This window comes from Manacus vitellinus, unplaced genomic scaffold (assembly GCF_001715985.3).
Source record: "Manacus vitellinus isolate BGI_N305 unplaced genomic scaffold, ASM171598v3 scaffold_1_pilon, whole genome shotgun sequence".
Classification (NCBI taxonomy): Eukaryota; Metazoa; Chordata; class Aves; order Passeriformes; family Pipridae; genus Manacus; species Manacus vitellinus.
In genome coordinates, this window is record NW_021939396.1 from 34,745,531 (window position 1) to 34,768,379 (window position 22,849).

At 37.8% G+C, this 22,849-nt stretch overlaps 1 protein-coding gene across 1 annotated transcript in view; it reads left to right on the top strand.

The window, feature by feature from the left end:
• The first annotated feature begins 18,980 nt into the window (after positions 1-18,980).
• Positions 18,981-22,849, top strand: part of LOC103754464 (25-hydroxycholesterol 7-alpha-hydroxylase) — a 94,393-nt gene continuing 90,524 nt past the window's right edge. The window contains exon 1 of the mRNA XM_018079897.2: positions 18,981-19,058. Within this exon, the coding sequence (XP_017935386.1) occupies positions 18,988-19,058 (71 nt within the window). The 5' untranslated portion in view covers positions 18,981-18,987. The remainder of the gene's footprint in view (positions 19,059-22,849) is intronic.

Consider the following 22,849-nt stretch of genomic DNA (forward strand, 5'->3'; position numbering starts at 1 on the left):
GTATTTATGACATTGCAATCATGAAGAGTGTAAGTCCTCTGCTCTGTTTTTCCTTAGTATCGGGAATATCACTTCTCATAATGCTGATGCTCAGCCCTGAACTGGCAGCTTCTACTTCATCTTTAAAATCATTCCTTTATTAGGCAGTTCTTCCTAAATTAATGAGGACTGTAAGTAAATGGGAAGATAACTTCCCATTTGAATGATGAGAAAGGTGAATGATGAGAAAGGTGTAGGGTAGGTAGTTTAGTTGGGATATAATTTGGGGGTAAAACTTCTGGAAACAAAGAGAACTCATAAGAAGAGAATGGTAGACTGAAAACCCCAACTATCCTTTGATTACTACCAGACTCAAACATTCCTGTAGTCTTAGAATGCTAATTAACCACAACTGATACATTATGGATACTTGTAAATAAGTGATTTTCCTTTAACTCTGATTTAACTCCTGAAGATACTATTTTGGGTGCTTATTTTGATCTAAGCTTTATATTCATTTACCTGGACTGTCTTGTGTCAAAAATATTGATAAATATTTCATGATATATATCCTTTAAATAGTATCGATACATAGGTCTTGTCAACCTACACCTTTATGACAATAACTTTTAAAAGAAAAAGATCTCATTTCCCCTTAAAACTGATTTCCATTGGTTGTCATTTTCTTCAGTGTCAATTACCATTTGTTACCAGTTCAGACACTTGAAGATCTTCATGTGAAACTGGAAGCACAGTCCAACTCCTTTAAAGTGAGTTTGTTTCTTATTAACGTGTTGAAATGAATGTGTTTTCAGAGTTCACATATGATCTGAGCTTGCATTTTTCCTTTTTTTTTTTTTCTTCTTAAACCACAAAGCATATTAGGGGAAACAGACTGTTAACAGTCTTTGGCTTTTTTTAGATTTGTGCTTTGACTCCCCAGCATGACTATGGTGCTGCAGCTTTGGCAGTGCTGGAATCCTGCTGTATGTGTGCTGTATTGATGATCTCTAAATCATGTCATCTGTGGTTGAGTGTGCTGATTCTTGGTACCAGAAGGTCATCTTCAATTTGTTACTGCAGGGATGGTGCCACATTGGGACTCAAATCACTTCAACAAGACCACTGAAATTATGATGCAGAGTGTTCACCACTAAATTTCATGGCAAAATTCAGTTTATTATTGCACAGTCATATGTCGTTGTTGGAAACTTTAACCTCCTTTTACAGGCTGATTAGTCAAGAGTTCAGTGGGCAGTTAGTCCACACTTGGGATTCCACACTTTGTGTCATCTGCTATATTTCTCAGCTTTTTGTGTGAGAGCACCGGACATGCACCTCTCCCTAGAAAGCCTAGCTAGTTCCTCACCCTCGTGCTAGTGCCAGGGGTGCTGTGAGGATCCAGCCTGGTTTTTATGTCCTTTGCACCATTCTTGGACTGATGGACTTCACTGAAGTTGCCCATTTACAGCAGGGATTAGGATGATGCCCAGTGTATCTGGCTCCTGCAGAGCAGAGAGTTCCTCCCTTGTTCAGCAGGGAGCATCCTGTTATACAAGAAGGTTTTGTTAATTTTTTCCTAAGTAATTAGAAATTTATCAGGGTAGAACTCATGTACAATATAGGACCACTTGGATATTCTCATGGATGAAAAGTAAAGGCTCTCTCATAAGCAGGAGTAATAGAAGATGATTGATACAGTGTTAAGAATACAGTCATTTTATCTTGGCTTATTAGAAGTGATGACTGCAATAATTAATACATTTTTTAAATAAGAAGATTATGGAACAAAGACCTTCAGGCAACTTGTTTGTAATTCCCTTAACTATGCTGTGCCTCACAAAAATTACTGCAAGAAGTTGATAAGTCTTTTTTGCTCCACAAAATCAAAATGAAAATTGCTTTCCATTTTTTCAACCTGGTGCTGCTGCCAGATTTGTTATGTTGGGAACATGATGTGGTGAAAAAGGCATCTGTAACCTCAGGCTCTCAAGAAAAGGCCCATGTTTTATACATTATTCTCTTCTCTTCGATGGGTACCTTCTAGGAAATGTCTTTGTTAGTTGTTCTTTTTTTCCAGTACAGAAATACTGCTTCAACATGTTCTGTGCTGAAATGTCAGCGTTGCGCTGTTGTGTAGGTGGTAGTATGTATTATACACAGTTTTCAAAACCTGAATAATCAGTGATGTGCATGACTTTGCCAGGGAAAACAAATGGCTGTGTCATTTTGATTTCGGTATATCAAGAAAATGTAACCTATAAAAGTTAATTAGCATTCTTCCAGAAGGGGGTTGTTTAACTAACATCTTTATTTCCATGTTTTCAGTTTTGTCAGAAGTTGGAGGGTAGTGTTTTATTCTGTTGCTAATATATACCCACAGATTTGCAGAGTATTTCACGGAGTTTTAGCTACCATGCATCTGTCCTTCATTTCAGCGAACGGCTCACTTGAAAAGCCGCTTAAATCCGCTGAAAAATTTTATTCAGTTTTTCATGTAACTTTTTTTACATAGTATTTATAAATAAAATTCTTTGAGCCTGATGGTGTTCATGTTATCTATCAAAATGAGGTTTTGACAGTGATTTTAACAGGAGAAATCGTGTCATTTGTCATTGAAATCCTGACCATCTGCATCACTGGTCACTGCGGGGAATTGATGTATCTCCACCTCTCATGGATTTGGTTCTCTGGTAGGCTCAGTTCTTCCTGTTCAGCCTGGATATTACTGGCATTTGGCTGTATCGGATGCACAGAAGTTTCTGGTCTGAAACAAAACTGAAGTTTGAGCACCTATAATACTAAATGAAGTAATCTCACTATATTTTCCTGTATAACTGCAATTCATTAGCCTTCCTCCACCACTTTAGAAACTAACTGAGAGAAGGCATAGCCATTTGCACACCAGCATTACACAACTGTGTGCTAAGGTAAGTTATAAAAATTAGAGAACAGGTTTCTCACACACTAACTGGTTTGATAAACTCTGTCTAGACTAAGGTCTTCCCAAGGTTGAAGAATCAAAGATGGATGAAATTGTCCTGTCAAAGTAAAATTATATTAGTAGCTTTACAAATACTCTAGAAGTGGGGGTGAGGTTTTATTCTGGATATTACTTCTGGATGTTAATATTTACAAAAAGTGTTTAAGAAAAAGCACTCAGTAGAGAATTCTAATTTTTATTTTAATGAGGCCCTTATAGAAAACATAATCCTTAGAGGCCAGATTTTCAAGGCTGCTGAGGTATATTTGCTGTGTATCAAATCCTTCCTTCCTTAAATGCTGAAGTTAAGCTGATCTTGTGGATAACTTGGCTTCTTTTCCACTGTTCTGTAAATGCACACTTGAGACTTTAATTTGGGAGTCAACTTTGATATTGTGTTACTAAACTATATATTGAAATGTTTGGTGTCCTTTAATGCAAGCCCTGGGTGGTGGCTAGAACCTGTGCAGAGACTTCAGCATTGTCACTGCCTGTGAAACCACCTCTCCTCCTTTCTTAACTAAACCACAGGGACTCAGAGATCCCTGGTTTTGGGTGAAAAAGTGATCAGGAGCAAATATTGTAAAGATAATAAGATTGATTAGCCACATATGTCTGCGAAGACACATGGAATGGACAGAAATATAACCAAATGCCAGTAGTATCCAGCCACATGGGATTTATTAACCACAGTGAGGGAGAACTGAACAAATGGTGGCAGGGAGAGGGACTGGGGACGAAGTAATTTAAGAATTAATGGTAGATAGAGGACTGAATGGTAGGTAAAGTGCTGTTGGTTCTGCGTTACTGTTTTTGAGATGATGTTTCTGTGCTGCCTCATCATTCTTAGACCTGTTCTGAACATGAGCTGTTTGATTTTATCATCTCTTTGATTATAAATCTGAGAGTCTTGGAGAGCATGTACTCTGACCGTTTGCTCAAAGTGGGCCTTAACATTTCACTTGGTGGTGCAATGCCAACATGTCTTTGGAGAGTACACATCTCCCAGACCATCCCTGTAGCTTTCCTGGTAACCAGTTCCTTTTGTTCCTCATCCTTGTGTTTAAAATACTTTATTTATAACCCTATTTGTTTCCTTGTCACTGGTGGTTGCTATGTGTTTCTCTAAGATGAAAACCTACTAAAGCACAATTTTTTCATTTATCTGAGTTTTTGCAAGCGTCTTCATTTACCTGTTTGGTGTTAGATTCCTTTCCCTCTTTTAGAGATAGTATCTTTAATTTGTGGATTAAAGCCCTATTTATGTAGAATGGAATTCAAGCCCCACCTCCGCTGATAATGAATACCCTTCCCCATATTTCCAAGCCAGTATGCTTTCTTACAAAGTTCAGTTTTCCTTGTTTTCATAATTGCCACTGTTTCAATATGCTGGTTCTGTCATCTCTAATTTTTAGTCCTACCAACCACTACCATGTTTTGAATTTTTCTATGTCAGGGCTCCAAGTGCCCTTACTCGGTTGTAACAAACTAATTGACTTGGGTTGAGAGATGTTGTTACAGAGGATTATTAAATCTAAAAGGTAATAACCATTAGCAGTAAAGTGTGGATAGTGTAATCTTTAAGGTAATGTATTTTTCATTACGCCAATAGTATCTCTCTTTTCTGTGCTTAGTTTTAATTAATAAATGTTGTTTTCAGTTCTTTACTGACGCAAATTGTAGTTTTTTGACCTTTGGTATTTTGACTAATAAGTCTTCTTGAAGAATTTTAGTTCATTCACATTTTCTCTTTCTCATTTTGCCCTCCGGAGTTACAGCTTTCCCGTAACATTTGGAAACTGTGTTCTTTAAAGCTGTTGACTTTGGAACTGTCCGTGTTGGACATAATCCAGGGCATGGTTACTGGTTACTGCAATACCAGCTTCCAGCCCAGTGATTTATTTCATCTGTGTATGTCTGCATAGTTACTCTGTCTTGAACAGTGTATCTCTAGTAATGATAAGAGATGAAAACTCTGATTGTGTTTTCTTACTGTCTGCCTGGCACCTAAAGAGCAGAATAATTTTATTTCATATACTGGATAGGTGCATGAGGATGAGCATCCCTCATAGTGTGAGAAGAACTTAGAAGAACTAATGATGCAGTTTCTTATCACCCCTCATCCCCAAACCACTTAAGTGCAGAGCTGTAACTATGAAACTACAATGAAACTGGGCAGTAACATGGCTTTGTTGGACCATGGGATCTGCAAACTATACACAGCCACAAACCTCCACCCCTCTGTGCTTCTGATGCAGGAATGATTCTGATTTTATTTAAAATCTTAAATGACGTGGTGGTTTGGTGAGGAAGAGAATGAAAGACTGTTTCCAAAATTCTTCCTACTTAGAATGGTGAGACTGGGTGGAAGGATGGGGAGCATGCCAGTACCAGGACAGGAAGGCAGGAGGAGAGTGCAGTGCAGCTTGTGCGATGGACCAGTTCTTTGTGAGCATGGATGGGTTAGTAAAGATTTGAACAGTAGCAAAGTTGAAAAGTACTGTCTCATATGCACAAGTATCTGTGAGAGTGGGGTAGACTTTTATACATGGGCTTGGGAGAAGGTGGAAGATCTGGAGGTTGGAGGAAGATAAACAGTCATTTGATCAGATTTCCTACAGGTTTGCGTTTTCTGAGAGTACTTTGGAAAAGCCCTAAAACAGACAAATATTTGGTGATGAAGACACAGGGAACGGACAGGAAGGTGTTCTCAAAGACTTGAGAAGATTTGTGTTCAGTTTAGTATCCTGTTCTTAAAATGGTGAATTATGCAGGAAAATTTTGCAGCAGAAGATTACTATGGGGGAGGTCATTTGGTTGCTTTTGTATTAGTATAGAATATGTTCAGACTCAAATATACAGCAAGATCTCATCTTCTCCTCTAACATGAAGATAATCCAGTATATGAAAATGTGTCTGTAGAAACAGAAAGTTTAAACAAAGAATTATCAAGAAGATATCATAGGAAAAGAAAAGAGGAATTTCAATAATACGGTGAACACTTTTCTGGGCTAAATGTTCTATCTTACCCAGTTAGTAACCTCATCAAAAAATCCTCAAAAGTTCACATTTCCTTTGCCAAGTAGAAAAAAATTTATGAGTTCTACCTAAATAAATATTCAGTACAGTATTTTGAACAATTCATAATGTCATTTTACCTCAAATAATGATGAAAAATGGAGAGATAATATATATGCATATTAATGCCAAATGACATGAGCTTCCCTTTAAAAAGTTTTCTTGGAAAAACCAGCAGACTTCATCCCCTCCAGTACTGACAGAACTGAAGCTGTTGCTCTATATAAAAATTATAACTGACTATAAAACCTGTCTATCTGAATTAACTGCATGAAATTTATTCCATGAGAAAGGGTTAATATGTCATTATTACAATAATAACAAGTCTTGGAAAAAGAAGCATTACAAAGTGAGAAAATAAGTGTTGCATTCAGTTCAAGCTCTCTTTGAGGGGTTACATTTCATTTTTTGAAACTATTCTACATTTTGCTTCTGTAGTTCTTCTGTATTTCAGTGTGAGGACAAAAAACATACCTTCCACAATGAGCCCCTCCTGTAATAAGAATTATAGAAATGGGCAATAGTGTCTTTGTACTTCTATAGAAGTGTAACATTTATTTTTATCTACCTATATATATATATATATAATATTTAAAACTAGTCCTTTCTCTCTTGTCAGTGTGCTGTGCCATATGGTGCCGAGCAACATGCCAGATGATAAAAATATTCCTAGAACATATGATATCATCAGTCAATTCAAGAGGGGTGAGACTTCTTGACCAAAGCATTTGTGGCTTTGATACATTTTCCTAGGTGTAAAGTGTATATTTTGAAATGATGAAGCGTGTCCAAGAGGTCTCCTTTGAATTTGCATAAGCAAATTTTAAGATACCAGCTTAGAACATTTTCCTTCTTAAAAAAGATGGAAACTAGATAAATTTTGTTCTAACAAAGGATTTCATGGCAAAGTAGCAGTTCTTTTCCTAGCAAGAAATGATTCACCTTCTTCCTTTCAATATATATTGCTGATAGCTGTTCTGTTGGAACCATGCCATGAAGAATGGCATCTCTCCATCTCCCTTCTCCACTTTCAGAGAAGTCAGAACATAGTGCAGGGTCAGAGGATTTGCACCTTGGGTTTGGTGCAGCTATCAGTACATGCTTGGGAAAAGACCGTGTGTCCCCAGAAAGAAAAAAAAAAAGAGAGGACAGTATTAAGTATTATGGTTTTCTACCAGTCTAACTGAAGTAGCTGAAGTTACTCTGGTGTTAACACTGGAGGTTTCTTACTTTATGTTGAGCCTGTTGCTTGTTTTTATCTGTTTGCACAAAACACCAAAAAGAGAAAATGAAGTGTTTTCACTTGGCAGGGAGAGTTGTGGTCAAATGGCCTGCTCCAGGGAAACTGTGGGTGTTTCCTCAGTAAATATCACAAGGATGCTAAAAACCAAATACAAGAGAGATGTTAAGAGCTGTATGGACAACGTTGCAGGAAGAGTGGCCTTTGCAATGGCATGAGTAATATATACTGCAAATAACAAACGTATGTGCTAGAAGTGCCTACACAGCCAGTGTCTTTAGCAGCCTGCCAGTTCTCTGTTCATTTGTGTCTATGCCATGAGAGGAATATTAAGGAAAAAAACCCTCAGCTTTGAGTTAGGACCTAAAAACTGTGCTAGTTGATTTATTGGTATCATCTCAATGTCACTGCACTCTTTCGTCCTGCTTGTCTTCCTTCATTATTTCCTTTCAATATTTGTGCTTTACCTGAGAATCTCCTTAGTTGTCAGGTCTGGGGTTCCTGGGTCAGTAGTTTTATTTGAGTAACCTCAAAACTCAAGTGTGTATTGCAGCATTCTTGTTCTGTATTCACCATTTTCAGATTTCCAGTCCTTAAGTCATCCTCACTTCACCTCCTGTCAAATATCTGTTAGGGTCTTCACTGACCTATTTGTGGTCAAAAAATGGTCTCACAAGAATTCTTGAATATCCCAGAATAAAGATGTCAGTTATACAAAGCATGGTTTAAATGAGAGTGTTTGGTCCGATTATAAGAATCTAATTTGTAGAACGAACTAATTAATTTGACCTCAACAAAAAGTAACATTCAGAAGTGTGGTTAAAAATCTGTTTAGCATGTTGCTGAGGCTCAAACCTCTGCTGTTACAGTCCCAGTAATTTTCCAGTCATCCATTAAGTTCTCAAAGAGATAGGATCTATATTTATAATTAAAACAGTGAAAAAATGTGTATGTGATGAAAAGAAAAAAAAGGAAGGGTTTGTTTGTTTATTTGTTTGTTTTGCACAATGTGAAGAGGAGGAAAAAGGGTTCAAAATAAAATATATAAAACAGGGAACAAAGTGTAAATGCTGTCATAAACTATTATTTCTGTACCAGCATGTGTGCCGTTGATGTAGTGGAAAAAAATGCAGTCCCAACTTCCAGTCTATACTTTTCACCCTTTCCTTGTTGTGAGTACTCTTTTTCATATTTAGTGGTTCTCCATAACAAGGTCTTTAAACCCATTAACCCATCAGCAATTTGCTTTTACAGTTTAATATACTTACAAATTATTTTGTAATAGAATATCCTCATTAACGGGCAGATTTATTAACAATTCCCTCTCCACAACTCCCCAGTTTTTTCTTTGAAACTCAACTACGTACCTAATTTAGTGCTTTTACAGTGACCAATAAGTTTGGCAAAAGGAGTGCTTTGACTTGTGCTTGGCCTTGTAATCTTTTGAGTGTCTCCAGAGGTACATCACACCACAGGATTTTAATAACTCAGACACTGTATGGTTGTTTGGGGTTTGTATGTTTAATGCAGAACTAAATGGGATTCAGGTCCAGAATCCATAAGATTATACCACCTTTTAGGATTGTGGTTCTCTTCTGGAGAGCTGTATTTACCATGCCAACGTTATTCCCTCAGAGCTACTGCTTACAGCTGTTCTCTTCTCAGTCAGACTTGGTTGTGCTCATCATTTATGAAACAGAACACATGACATTTTTCCATATATATGTTTGATAATATAATCACAGAATCACAGAATTGGTCAGGTTGGAAGGGACCATAGAGGGTCATCTGGTCCAACCTCCCTGCTCAAGCAGGATCATCGCAGAGCAGATTGCACAGGATTGCAGTGAGATCATTCTTGGATCTCTCCAATGAGGAAGACTCCACAACCTCTCTGGGCAGCCTGTTACCAGAGCATGGTCACCTGCACAATAAAGAATTTCTTCCTCATGTTCAGGTGGAACTTGCTGTGCATCAGTTTTTGGCCATTGCCTTTTGTCCTATTGGTTGGCATCACCGAGCACAGCCTGGCTCCATCCTCTTGACATCCACTCTTAAGATACTTATACACATTAATGAGGTCCCCTCTCAGTCGCCTCTTCTCAAGGCTGAACAGGCCCAGCCCACTCAGCCTTTCATTGTAAGAGAGTTTCTCCAGACCCTTGACCAACTTAGAAGCTCTCTGCTGAACCTGCTCCAGGAGCTTCATGTCTCTCTTGTACTGTGGAGCCCAGAACTGCACATAGTACTCCACATGTGGCCTCACCAGGGCTGAGTAGTATACTACTAATTCAAATTTTGAAAATGCAGCCATCCCTCTTGTATTCTTTCTTTTCCAAACCAAGATCAGATGTACAGATCCTATATAAGCTTGTGGTTCAGTTATGGATATGAACTTGTCCTTTGCCTGGAGCATGTGAGTATCATTGTTGAGGTTTTCTAAGCCAAGGTGATCAGGGCCAAACCATATTGCAAATGTGATCCACTGTTTTCAGGAAGACAGAAGTAGCTGTCTGTATTTAAAAGACTTTAAATGATTTCTTAGTAGGGTTCAGGCACCTAAAAATATTCTTCATCACTAACTTTAGGCTGAACTAGTATGTCGAAGCAAAAGACATATATGTGGTTAAATGATAAAATGATCTATGCTCCATCTACTTCAAAAAAGAATAAAGCAGTACTTCGTAATGTTATACAATCATCTTTCACCTCATTTCTGAGGATCCTATCATTACAGTCATTTGGGGCTAGACAGCATTATTGTCTATAACCTACTGATGGGAGGACTGAGGCACAGATCAAGACTTTTAAGATGCTGTTAAAGGGAGTGAGTGGGTTCTTTACTGACATGGGGCTAGGCTGTGCAGCCTCAGTTAGATGCCACAGGAGCCATGTCTGATCCATTGCCAATCCATGGCAATCTCATGCATTGGATAGGTACTGGGCACTGGCGTCCACATCTGAACATTTATTAATTTGCTGTCTTAATATTGTAACGTGCAGACCATCTCAATTGATTTGCAATCAAGAAGAACCAACACAATGGGAACAGAAACCCTGTCTAAACAAGTAGGAGCTAACGAGGCCGTGCGGTGTTCTGTGCAGTGATGAGGCAGGAACCTGCCTGTAGGTCATCTTGGCAGATGCATTACAGCACATGCTCCTCTTGTGTAGCCTCAGCTAGGCTGCCTCTGGGCTGCAGCTGGCTTCTTTGCTATATAATGTACCTAAAGAAAGCAAATGAAGCACAGTTTGCCGTGGTATAATTCTTTTTTAATGGTCATGAAGCAACCTTGGCTAACCGCACTCAATATTTTCTCCTAAGAGGAGAAGAGTAACTGGATACAGAAAAGCTCAGAAGTTATGGACAGTGGTGAAAGGGATTTGTGGACTCTTATAATCTTGAGTATTCATTCTCATAGGAGATCACATTTTCAAAAGGTACAGAAACACAGTTGCGAGCACAAAAATATGCATGTTTGTATGGGTTAGTGCACTTGGTTCACTACACAAGCTAATGCATATTTCAGTACCTAATTACCTCTCCTGAAGTGTAGTTATGCAATGCATCCACCCACTTGCTATAAACCTGAATGAAGATATAAGCTGCATATAGGTTGTTTACATTGCAAATCTCTGCCTCTTTTAGAAAATCCAAGTTTTACTCACTTCATATGAGCAGCTCACAGGATTTTAAGAATTCATCTTAACAGAAAGCAGATGGTTTCAGAAAGCTGAAATGAAGAAGGAAAAGGAAGAAGTTGAACATCAGAACTATAATGTATAGCATTAAGTGAAAGCTACCGTGATAGATTTTTTTTTTTTAGAGACGAGGGATTCCAACAATTAGTTTTGTGTCCTGGCATGCAAGTAGAAAGAAGTGCTAAAGATGCTTTTAAAAAAGCAACTTTACTTTTTTTTTTTTAATCTAGGAAGTGTTCAACCATAAATTGCAGAGCACAGGTTATCATTCCTTCTTTGGTTTTCTGTCTCATTAGGAGGTGGTGGCCGTACCTAACTCTTCCATAGGACCTTCCCTTGCAAGATCCTGGCATCTCTTGTCTCAGTGCTAAGGTTAAAGAAGCCATCATCTCCCAGACAAGGGAATGCAAACTTCTCCAGTGTCTGTGAGAGAACTGTGTCTTTCTGCCCTGTTCAGCCTCCATCTCCACAGATATATCCTGCCTCTGCAAGACACTGTGGATTAGTGAACCTCAAAAGGACACTTAACAGTGCTACTGCAAAAATCAACAGCCTGTTTTAAATTATCAGGAAGAGTAATTTTCTCTTTCAGTATCGGTATTTCCTTAAAAAATGAGAGGACAAGATTTAAATATAGCATAAAACTTCCAATACTGTGTAGTATTTCTTGGAGGACTGTGTTTGCTATGTTTATTTGCCTCAGGGGTAACACTTTTTTATGTACATTGTGAGGCTCAATAGTCTGGCAGCGGCAGCGCTCAGAGCTGCTTTTCTTGATACTGTGCATCTGTCTCTGTTATGGTATCTATAGCAAAGTTGGTAGGAAGAAATAGATAGTGAAGATGTCTCTGGACTCAGTTTTTCAGTGTTGCTGTAGTTAGGTTTTCCAAAGGGTTGTGATTAATTTTTGTGTAAGGGAAAATACTAACCTTTTTTGCCGGTGACTACTCTTAAAGAAAGAGTGATGAAAAATTCCCAGAGGAAGTTTTGCTGTAAATACTGTGAGGATTAATTGCTGCCCACTGCTTCCACATGGATAAGTAATCCTTTTGGGCTTATGTGGGAAGCATCATGTGTGCTTTATTAATGATCAGTATTTGGTCAATGTGACTTTTTTTGTTATTTGAAACTTACTTTCTGTCATGAAATATTGGTCTCATCTTAAGAACAAGGGGTAAATAATATGGGTATATTGTTCATGTAATTCATATTGTTCCCTACTGTCATTATGTTTTTTTATGCTGAAAGCTCATCTTTAAGTGAGTGATATAAAGATTGGTGTATCTTCTCTGTTCCACCTTCATTTCTACAGGGACTGATTTCCAGTCACTATATAATATTGTTGTTCTCACCTGTGTTGTGTGGACTTCCAGAGCAGAGCCTCGGCTTCCCAGTAGAAAAAAAATTCAAAACAGGACACTCTAAATTGCGTTGATGAGAGAATAGTCAAATGCTCAGATAGGTGGAGAATTGATTATAAAAGCTTTTGTTCTTTAAGCTTCACTCATAAGCAAGTGATTCTATTTTAAAACTACTTCATTCCAGAGATTTTTCTTTCTATTCATCCTCAGACAGTTGATGTTTGCAAACCATTTTTGGTTCTTAGTAGCAGACAAGCATTAGGCAGCTGTTTAGCAGCAGTAGCAGAAGCGCCATTGGTGTATGACTACATAAAAATGCAGCTATTTATTATTCTTATTGGGGAAAAATATATATCTCTACATATTCTCTGTATCTCTGTGTGCCATATAGTGAAAGATATATTCAGAAAAGGGCAAGTTGTCCACGTGGCTTATGAAAACATATGACTTCTGTTGCTTTTCTTCTTCACAGGTTATTTACATAGCATGGTTAGAAAAAAAAATATCTCCTCAATGGAATTTTTTAGTCTACTTATACTCCTATTCAGAGTTTTGTGCTTATAGCCATTCTACACTTTCTGAAGACACCAACTCAGTTCCAAAGCCTGATAAAGACTTGGACTGGAATGGATTCACTTGCTGGTGAATACAGAAAGTCATAGCATTAATATAGAAAGAAAAGCATAGTGTATTAGTCCTGCATTACACCTAGTGAATAACTATGGATTTTCAATGGCAAGAGCAATGGATTAATTATACATTAAGTCTTTGGCTTTTAGTAGCACTTACAAGTTGGTGTGGGTAAATTCTTACTGAAATCACTGCTAGAATCAGTGTCAAGGTTGGAGAGCCCAACCCTTAGGTCCTGTTTGTGTGATCAGATGGTTAGCTTGTGCTGTGAATGCACTTTCTTAACTTTGAGTTCCCACATGGAGAACTGGACAGAGATAATTGATCTGTTTGGAGTTCATAGCCTGATTTGTTCATATTGGTTGTGCACAGGCAAGCTCTGAAAGCTTTTGAAAACAGAAGCAGTTAGCACTGGTTTATGCTGGGGTCAGTACTGGTCCCACCTAGCCCAAGAGAAAAGGTGGTAAGTTCATTATCTGGAATGCCATTCATCCACAGAGTCCAAGGGTAAAATCCTCAGTCTTCTTTCTTGTGCTTTGGATTTACCAGCAGAGGAGCATTTCTTTTGTTCCTTTTATTCCTTAATGTGGGTTATGTTAGCTTGTAGTTACCGTAAATATTAATACAGAGAACCTTCCTGGAGGTCCATCTGACTGCATGTAAAAATAGGGGAAGGGAGCACTTCTAAAGGACTGTTCATCTCATTTTAAGTAAGTCTAAAACAGATTAGACAAATTGCAACTCAAAAGGAGATGGCTAATCCAGATGTGTCCTTGCGCGTCTCTGCCAGAACTGGCCACATACATCTAGCCAGATCTTTGTTTTTCATGTTACTCCTAAAACTGTTCATTCTGATAGCACATGTGCACAATATTTCCAACTGAATTAAATTTTCCTGGAAATTTGGTATCTGATGAATTTCGCAAACACTTTTGTGTTTTTCTAAGCTCTCCTGAGGATAAAATTCATTTTGTGTGAATGTCCCAAGTACAATTGCTTCTTGATTTGTAACAGCTGCTGCAAAAAAAGTCTTTTACATTAGCAATTCTGGGCAGGCACTCAGATTTTAAACTCTGGGCTACTCCATTCTCTCTCCCCGACTTCCTCAGGAGACCAGTGGATCAAAAACAAAAAAGATTTGGATACATGTAACATTGTGCAAACCAATGTGCTTTGAGCTTACTGGAGGGCTGCAACAAGCACATGATGATTGGTAGTTTAATTTGGAGACATGATGTTATAAGACATTTTAAATGAGGAAAGAAATTAAATTGAAAATTTCATTTAAAATTTTACTGGTGCAAATATTGTTTAAAAACAAAATAAAAGAGTTTCTTAGATGGTCAGTAGAGGGCAGGCATATTTTATTTCTGAAGAACCTTTGCCCACTACTGTGTGCAAAGAATATTTGTTCTATCTTCAGATTTGAGGAGTATAAGTCTATTTTTGTCACATTACAGTGATATAAATCAGCAGTAATAATTTAAAAAGACATTGTCAACCCCTTTGAGAAGCTAAATGTCCATTTTAAAGCAATTGGAAGATATGAGTTATGACTACAGGCATTTAATTTCTGTGTTTAGATTGTAAAAACCATGGCATAAAAAACCTGAAATATTGCTGCTACCGAGTACTAGATAAGAATCATTTCTCTGCTGAATTCTGTAAAATGCAGTAGTTCTTTCTGATGTGAACTACTATATCACTAATGGGGTGGAAACACACTCTTGAAAGTCATGATTGTTTAAATCTTCAGCTCGGTAACAGAGATTCTTCTTGAAGATCTGACTAGCCAAGCGACTTTAAACCTAAAGGAGCAATGCCTCTTTTAATTTCTACCTGCCTTCCTCTGTAATTGAAACAGTGTTTGTATTTCAGCTGGACAGAATACCTAACAGGTTCTGAGTACAGGGTAAAATCAGTGTCATATCTGATTAACTCAAGAGAAAAAATTAAAGTGGATTTAAAGAAGCATTTATTCTGAATGAGCTCATTCTTCCCCAAATACATTTCAGCCCTGAAACAAAATGTAGACAGAGTCTTTTCTGGAAACACATTAATACAAACACATCTCTAATGTTGTTATGAGATACCCCTTTCAAAATCTTGTAATGAGATTTATTCTTAAAGAGAATGAATGATAAAAAATACACGTTGATTCTGTAAAAGACTAGAAATTATTTTTAACCTGTGCATAAGTGTGCATACGCATATATGAACTCTTTTTTATGTGTATAGTCAAACTTGCTGCGGTGAAGCTATACATGTAAGTAGCAGTAACATGAGACAAGGGTTGTGTCATCTACCATTTCTTTCTGTGACTTGACAGTTCCATTTTTTTCTGGCAAGGTTGATGTTCACATAGACACCTTTAATTAGGATCAAAAATGGTTTGAAGATTTGTCCCAAAATATGCAGTTTGCATTCACTTTGTCCACTCTGTATCCATCAATAGAAAGTCTTTGTTAGATTTTGGAACTATTCCAGCTAGAAGAAGTGAATGCTCTGAAAGATGGTTGTCATCAGCTCCAACTTCATGGCTTTGGACTTATGAGTTTGGGTGCCTCGTTGCCTTCATTATGACCATGGCTTAGACACGTGTGACTGAGATAAAGAGGTCCTTGAATTTCATCTGTAACTGAAGATGAAACCAAGTTTGTGTGATTACTTTAGTTCTTTTTAAAGAAATGCTCTGGCCTTACAGGCAAGGAGCTGAATTTATATGCTACTCATGCCTTCCAGATGGTCTCTGGGATTAGTTTCAATTTTTCCTTCTAGAAATTAATGGAGGTCCATATTTTTGTGCAATCCAGTTAGATACTGAGATGATGAATCTCTGTAAGAAATGAAAGCTGATTGAAGAGATGCAAATGTTAAAACCCTCAAATGATTTCAATCAAAATTGGACTTGCTATCATGTGGGTACATGTTACTAAATTAACTTCAATTTTATCTACTTGTATCTTTGTTGAAGTTATCTAGGCAGATGGAAGAACTGTCCATATGCAGCCTATACCATGTACAAAATTTACAGGATATACTTTATTCTAATCTTGCACTTAACCCCTAAATGATGTAGTGTTATGTTTCCTATGAAATGCTAAGTATAAAATCTGAACCTCCTGCTTAATGCTTTTAGGTGATTGGATTTCACCACACTTAGACTGGATAGAAAAATCTAAAACTTCATCATGTATTGTTCTGTAACAGTGACGACGCTGCAGCAAAATATATGGCACTTACTTTAGAAATGGTATTTTTGTCTATAATACAGTAACCTTCATCAGACCAACAAGTAGCTTTCAAAGTTTTAATGCATAAGCTCTCAAAAATTACTTTTTCCTTTAAAATTTTTGCCTTTGATTTGATATGGTGAAACTACTATAGTGTAAATTTCAAGATTACTTGCACTGACAACATCAACTTGAAACCTAGTAATTTCATAAAAAAGTAGAACTAGTAGTTTCAGGAAATGTTTCTATTTCTATATTACCTTACCAGTTTCTGTAATTCTACTATTATGTTTTCCTCTTTAATGACTTTTATGCCTTGTGTTGGACTGCAAGGCTGTCACAAAAGCGGGGGAAAATCCATTTATGCAGGGTAACACTGAGACTGACTTTAAACAAAACGGTACTTTCTAACACAAATTCTTAAGTGAATTTTTTACACAAATTCTATATTCACATAATAAACAGAAATTTAAAAATCTGATTTTTTAATGAGTTTTGCGTATTCATGCAGACCTATTTAGTGCTGAGCATGATAAAACCTGGAAATAATTTCTGCAAGAAACTGCCCCTTGAAAACAAGACAAACAGATGGCCATAGAGGAAACAGCGAAAAATGGGAATGGAGTGATCTATAATAGGTCAAACATTTTCATCAAGGAGTACTGGAACAAGGTCTTACTGAACATTTTCAGTACCACCTTAAAACATTAGAACTGCCATTTTAGCTTATCTGTTTTTTTTAAAGCCAAGGACGCTGGTACATGTACGCTGCTGTGTACCATACATTAGCTGTCTACTGTAGCCTCCTTAGGAATGGTATGTGGACCACCTGAGGGCTCCAGCAGTTGCAAAATCACTCATCTAAATAAAGCTGAGGAACAACTGTGACCCAGAGTCAAGTGTGAGCTGTCCTTCAGGGCTGTGAAGACTTCTGGTAAAGCCATGTTCAGTGCCGTGGAATCTTGTGGTCAGTCTTCTTCATCTACACCCTCTTGTCTTCAGAGGTGCTGAAATGGCTATTTCCATGGCTCTGCTTGTGTTACTTCTCTTGATGCTCTGTAACCTCTGCAATGTGAAGGGTGAGATGTGTTGTAGCAGACATGAAGGGAAACAGCAGTGTGGGAAGCTGAATTGAGATAACCCAGACATGGTTGCAAAAGGATGTTCAACGTTTAGTTTGATACCTGTATGAAAACCTGTATGGTTAAGAAGACTTATGGAAAGGAACTAGGAAATAGTTCCTATGCAGTAGGACAGAAAAAAATGCATGACAGGGGATTCAGAGATGAGTCTGTGGGTGGGCATGGATGTATTGGAAACTGAGAGGAGCAAAATGGAAAAGAAGTAAGAGGAAGCTTGAGAAGAAGTGATAGAAAAGAGAAAGAAAAGAATCTCCTCTTTGTCTCTTGCATAGAAATGTGAACATGAGAAAGAGCTCACTTGAATATTAGAAAAATATAAAGAATTGGGAAGGGTGACCAGGGAAATGTTAAACTGGAAGTAAAACAGAGAGGGAAAGGGCTTACTTGTTTGGGTTTTGCTTTTTTTTTTTTTTTTGGCAACAGAATGCTCCCAGATTGCTGCTTCCCACCATCCCCCACTTTTTTTTTTCCCTGGCTAAATATCTTCTGATTTCCTAATATCTTCTCATTCTATAAACTGAGGTGGGATTTATGACTTTCACATAATATTTATTACTCTTATTGCAGTACCACTCAAAGTCTCAAACAAGGTCAGGACCTTTCTGGGAAAGTCACTATGAAAACAAGGAAAGATGATAAATTTCACATTCTGAAGCCTCATTCAAAGGCTGTTTAAAGCCTTCTTCAAAGGCTGTTACAAGCAGTGTGAAGACTCCCTTTAATGTGAATGAGTGGGTAACATTTTAAATGTGCTAGAAAACTAAGTATGTTTCTGCATATTGCAATGGCGTGTCAGTAGAGATGCAAAGCCAGCCTGAAAGTCTGAGCAGTGGAAGTCTGAGGTAATTCATCTCAAGATGCAAGACCAAGTTGTGGCTTTATTGGAGAAAGTGGGAGTAGGACTCCAGCCCTGCAGCTTCTGGGACAGCAATTAGATCAAATGATTCTTCTAGATCTAAATGATCTTTGCACTGTAGCAATGTAGTGCAGCTGGACTGTTTAAATGCAAGAGGGTCCTACTGTAGAAGTTGGCCAGGTTTCGTTGTTTTGATCTTTAGCTGTAAGCTATGTTTAAAGTAAACAGAAACAGCATGGCAGGGCTGAAGAAAGTCAGGCTTAGGACTTGTCATTCATTCCCTGGATACTCCTTTTTCCAGTTGCCAAGTCCAGTTTAGCCCTGGTTGATCCCCCAGAGAAATGTTAGAACAATTCATAAGCACCTAGACAATAATCAGGTGATAAAAAACAGCCAGCATGAATTTGTCAAGAACAAATTGTGTCAAACCAATCTCATTTCCTGCTTTGACAGAGTAACTGGCCTAGTGGATAACAGAGAACTAGGAGATGTGATGTATCTTGACTTAAGTGAGGCTTTTGACACTGTCCAACATGACATTCTTTTAAGCAAGCTTGAAAAATATGGCCTAGATGAAATCGCCATGAGTGGCTGCAAAGCAGTTGAAAAGTGTTCTCTAAGAGAAGTTAGTGGTGGTGCTCTTCCCAGCTGCAGCAGGGGCAGCTCACCTGACATTGCTAATTGGCCTCTTCACGGAAAGGTCTGCTCTCTAATCCATCTAATCCATCATTCAAAATGCTAATGAGAAAATACACTCTATTTTTTTAACAGGGGCAGGCGGGGATGTTTGCAACACTTTGGAGCAATGAATTGGAGCAGAAGGATCTCTATAAAAATCGACCAAGTGAAATTTGGTAAAGAAGTACAAAATACTGCCCTTGGAAATGATACAGTAAATGCACAGAGACAAAAGAAGTAATTGGAAAGCAGAAAAGTATCTGAGGTTTTAGGAGATCACAAATGAAATATAACTCACAAAGGACATGCTATTGCAAATAAAGCACCTCTTTTTTTGGGATTCTTTAACAGGAGTGTCATGTGTAAGACATGGGAAGTAATTATTTTGCACCATATGGTGCTGGTGAGGCCTCAGCTGGAGTATTGAATCCAGTTTTGGGGACTGCATATAAAGAAAGATGTAGATAAATTGGAGAGTTTCCAAAAGAAATCATGAGGAAATGAAGAATTTTAAAAGTATGATTTAAAATGAAAGGTTCAAGGAGTTAGGTTTTCCTAGAATATTTATGCCCTTTACCCCTAGGAGGGTCTAGACAGTCTCCTGAGAGTCGTATGTTTTGGTAGTCCTAGCTGTAATATCATCAATCTGAATAACATACTCATCTCAGTTATGATTAGTTGATGTCATAGCAGAGGCATCAGAGAAGTTCTGGAAGAGGAAGCAGATACTTGGAGTGGCTTCAGAGGCTCTCTGTGTGCAAGTACAGCAGTAAGAAAGAGCTTATTGGGGAAATAGAGAAGCCAGTGTTCAAGACTGACTGTGGAGAAAACCGACTTTATACTATTTTTTTGTGTGGCCACATGGACTGAAGTAGCATCATTTTGACAAACTGGTACCATCCTTTGCCACCTGGGGGTTTCTTTCAGTAAAGTTTTCATCACTGGAGATTTCTGATTGGATCCAGAGTATTTTTTGCCCTGAGCTGAAACAGTAGATTAAGAACAACGTTTTTAGGAAGCAAAAATTTTTAAGAAGAAAATAGATCCACATTTACAGTATATGGTCAGATTTTTCCCTCTTTCTTTTCTATATTTATTTTTCAATTCCAAAATACTTCTTCTGAGTTGTAGCCTTTAGACACTGAGGTATTCGCAACGATAATTGCTGACCCTTGCTTTCTGTTTCTCTGCTTTTCTTTAGAACTGTAGTACACATACTTATGTACAGCTGTGAGAAAGTTCCCAGCATTTGCAAGATTCAGTCCCATGTGCTCCTCTGAAAAGCAGAGTTAGCATAAGCATGTCCAGGTTGACTATACAGCAGCTCAGCTTGCTGGACTAATGCAGTGCCAAGTATGGCATTTATCTTTGCTGTGGAAAGTTCATGTGATCTCCAAGAAAATGTTAACAGATCAGGAATAATGAATTTTTTTAAGATAAGTGAGGAATAATAAATATAATACCTTTTTTTTTCATAGAAGCCACATCCTCCCTCAAGGAGAGTTGGACTTTCCAGTGTGATTTGAGGGAGTTTAAGCTTCCTCAGAGTTTAGGGATTTGTGGAGCAAGTGAGAGTAGTAATGCATCCTCTGAAGGATAACACTGCTCAGACATCCCAGAAGGATAATATTGCCCATTTCTCAACCCCTTGTCAGGCTTTGTGGCTGGTGGAGCTGAAGAGCCACTGTCGTGGCTGCTCTTCAGCCTGTCCTACACATCCTTCCAGATAGGTGGCACAGGGAGCATAGACCTTCAGCTTTGTAGTTCCCCAGCTTCTTTGCCTTAGAGGCTGCTTAATACCGGTGACTTAGTTGGAAATGATGTGATTATCCATAGGTATGAGCAGAATCTGTATCATAGCTCATCCTGTGCCTTCCAATACAATGCCTCAAAAGCATTTGTATTTTAGCCTGAAACAAACAAGCAAAAAAAAATCTCTCTTAGATACACACAAACAAAACAAACAAACAAATGAGAAAAAATAGCAGAACCTGGTTTAATCCACAGCAAACCCGAGGCAGCTCAAAGTTAAGCTTCCCATTCAACTACTAATTCATTGCTTTTGTTTGTGGGTATTGCAGTATAGATGGTTGGTGAGAGTACCCGATGATTATCATCTTTCATAGTGATGAAGCTATCCCACAGAAGGGATTAAGAGTGAAGCTTCCTTTAAGTGCTTGCACTTCGCAGTGTTACAGAGCGTGGGGAAGTCGTTTCATGTGTGTGCAAGGGGGGCTGCACGTGGGCGCGAATTAATAGAGTTTTTAAATGTATTTTTAATTTTTATCTCCAAGCACTGCTCTATTATCAGCTAGATGATAAAATGTCTTGAATAGTTGACTCTAGGGCTTTCACTAAACTGCCCATGAATGCTGAAACCATCTGTTTTTCTGGACGTTTGTCAGGGTGAGTGTGGCAGAGGCAGCTGTTTGAAAAGGGACGCTTTGGATGATGAACCAGCCCATTGTTTCTGAGCGATGCACTTGCATTCAGCGGCTCTACCCAAGCGTACTATAGAGCAATCAAAATCAAACTATTGTTTGTCCCAATCATATTGATCTGAAAAGAAGGTGGTGGGATGACCACATTGTAGATGCAAATAGTTGTTTAGAGCAGCTGTATGCTGGCCAATATGTACCACAGTAGGAATCCCACATGGAAGCTAGAGGGCTCCCTGCACCCTACTGGGGACAGAGAAAAGATGATGCCAGATTGAACTTCAGTCTACAGCAAAAAGGAAGGCTCTGGACTGTTGGTATTGCTAGTAATTTGCTTTTTACAGCAATGGTTGACGTTAACCCTGTAGTGCCTTAGTAACTAAAGTCAATTGTTTGGGTTTTTTTTCTGCAAGCACATTGTGAAGAGAGGTTATCAAGAAGATAATTACCTAAAACTACTGCGATGAAATATAGAAGTAATTGGATTGCTTGGATGTCAACTATCAATTTTCTCTTCTATAAAAATTAATTGCATTTTTGTTGTTTTCTATGCGGAATCATTCATGCAGTGTTTAAAGTTTTCATAATTTATTTATGATGATGAAAATATAGCAGCTGAATCGAAACATATTGTGGTGTATGTTTCTGTGTTAAATATAGCTGTCTTATCTCTGCAGAAAGCAGGAGAAAATACGATCTTTAGTGCATGTAATGAAGATTATAGCTTTTAGTTTAGAGGAACTAAGAAAGCTGCACTTCATCCATTAACATTTTAAGCTTTTTAGTTGTCCTTGTCACTTCATTGCATGCATGCTAATATCTCCTCATATAAAATTTAATCTGTCGAACTAAATGAAGGAATTAGTATCTGAAAGACATCTTTCATTAAGCAATTAACGAATCTTTCTAACAAATCTACAAAAGCATATGTGTTTATATTTAATAAGTATTTGTATGATCAGCCAATTACAATACATAGATACATCTTTTTTGTTTATTTGTGATATTACAAAATCTAAACTTACAATTAAGTTGCAATTATGCTTTACAAAATGTAACTTTCTAAACAACTGTGGTTAGGGAACTGCTGTCTTTAAGAATCATATCGCAGTCCCATAAAGCTTAATATCTATTTCTTTGCGTAAGAATCTTTTTTCCTGTCTCTTTGTGATTCATGGATGGAAATGATGAAGTAGTAAAGAATCTGCAGAGGGAATAAATTCAAGGATATGTCTTTTTTAAATTAACAGTTATGTATATGTGCATGTAGGAGGGAAGCAAACAAGAAGAGGATGGCAGCCTGGATGAAAAGATGATCACCTGCACCAGCTGCAATATGTTTCCTTTCACAGCTCTCTTTTCAGGCTGCTTGCATAATTTAATGAAGGGACACCCCAGCCTAACTTAAAGTATTACTAAACCAGTGTCAGCCTCTGTGTAAAAAGAGAAAAAACATGAGTAATAATAGTGACATTGTCCTTTTGCCTTTACACCATCATTAACTTCTTCGGGAGTCTTTAACTTCTTTT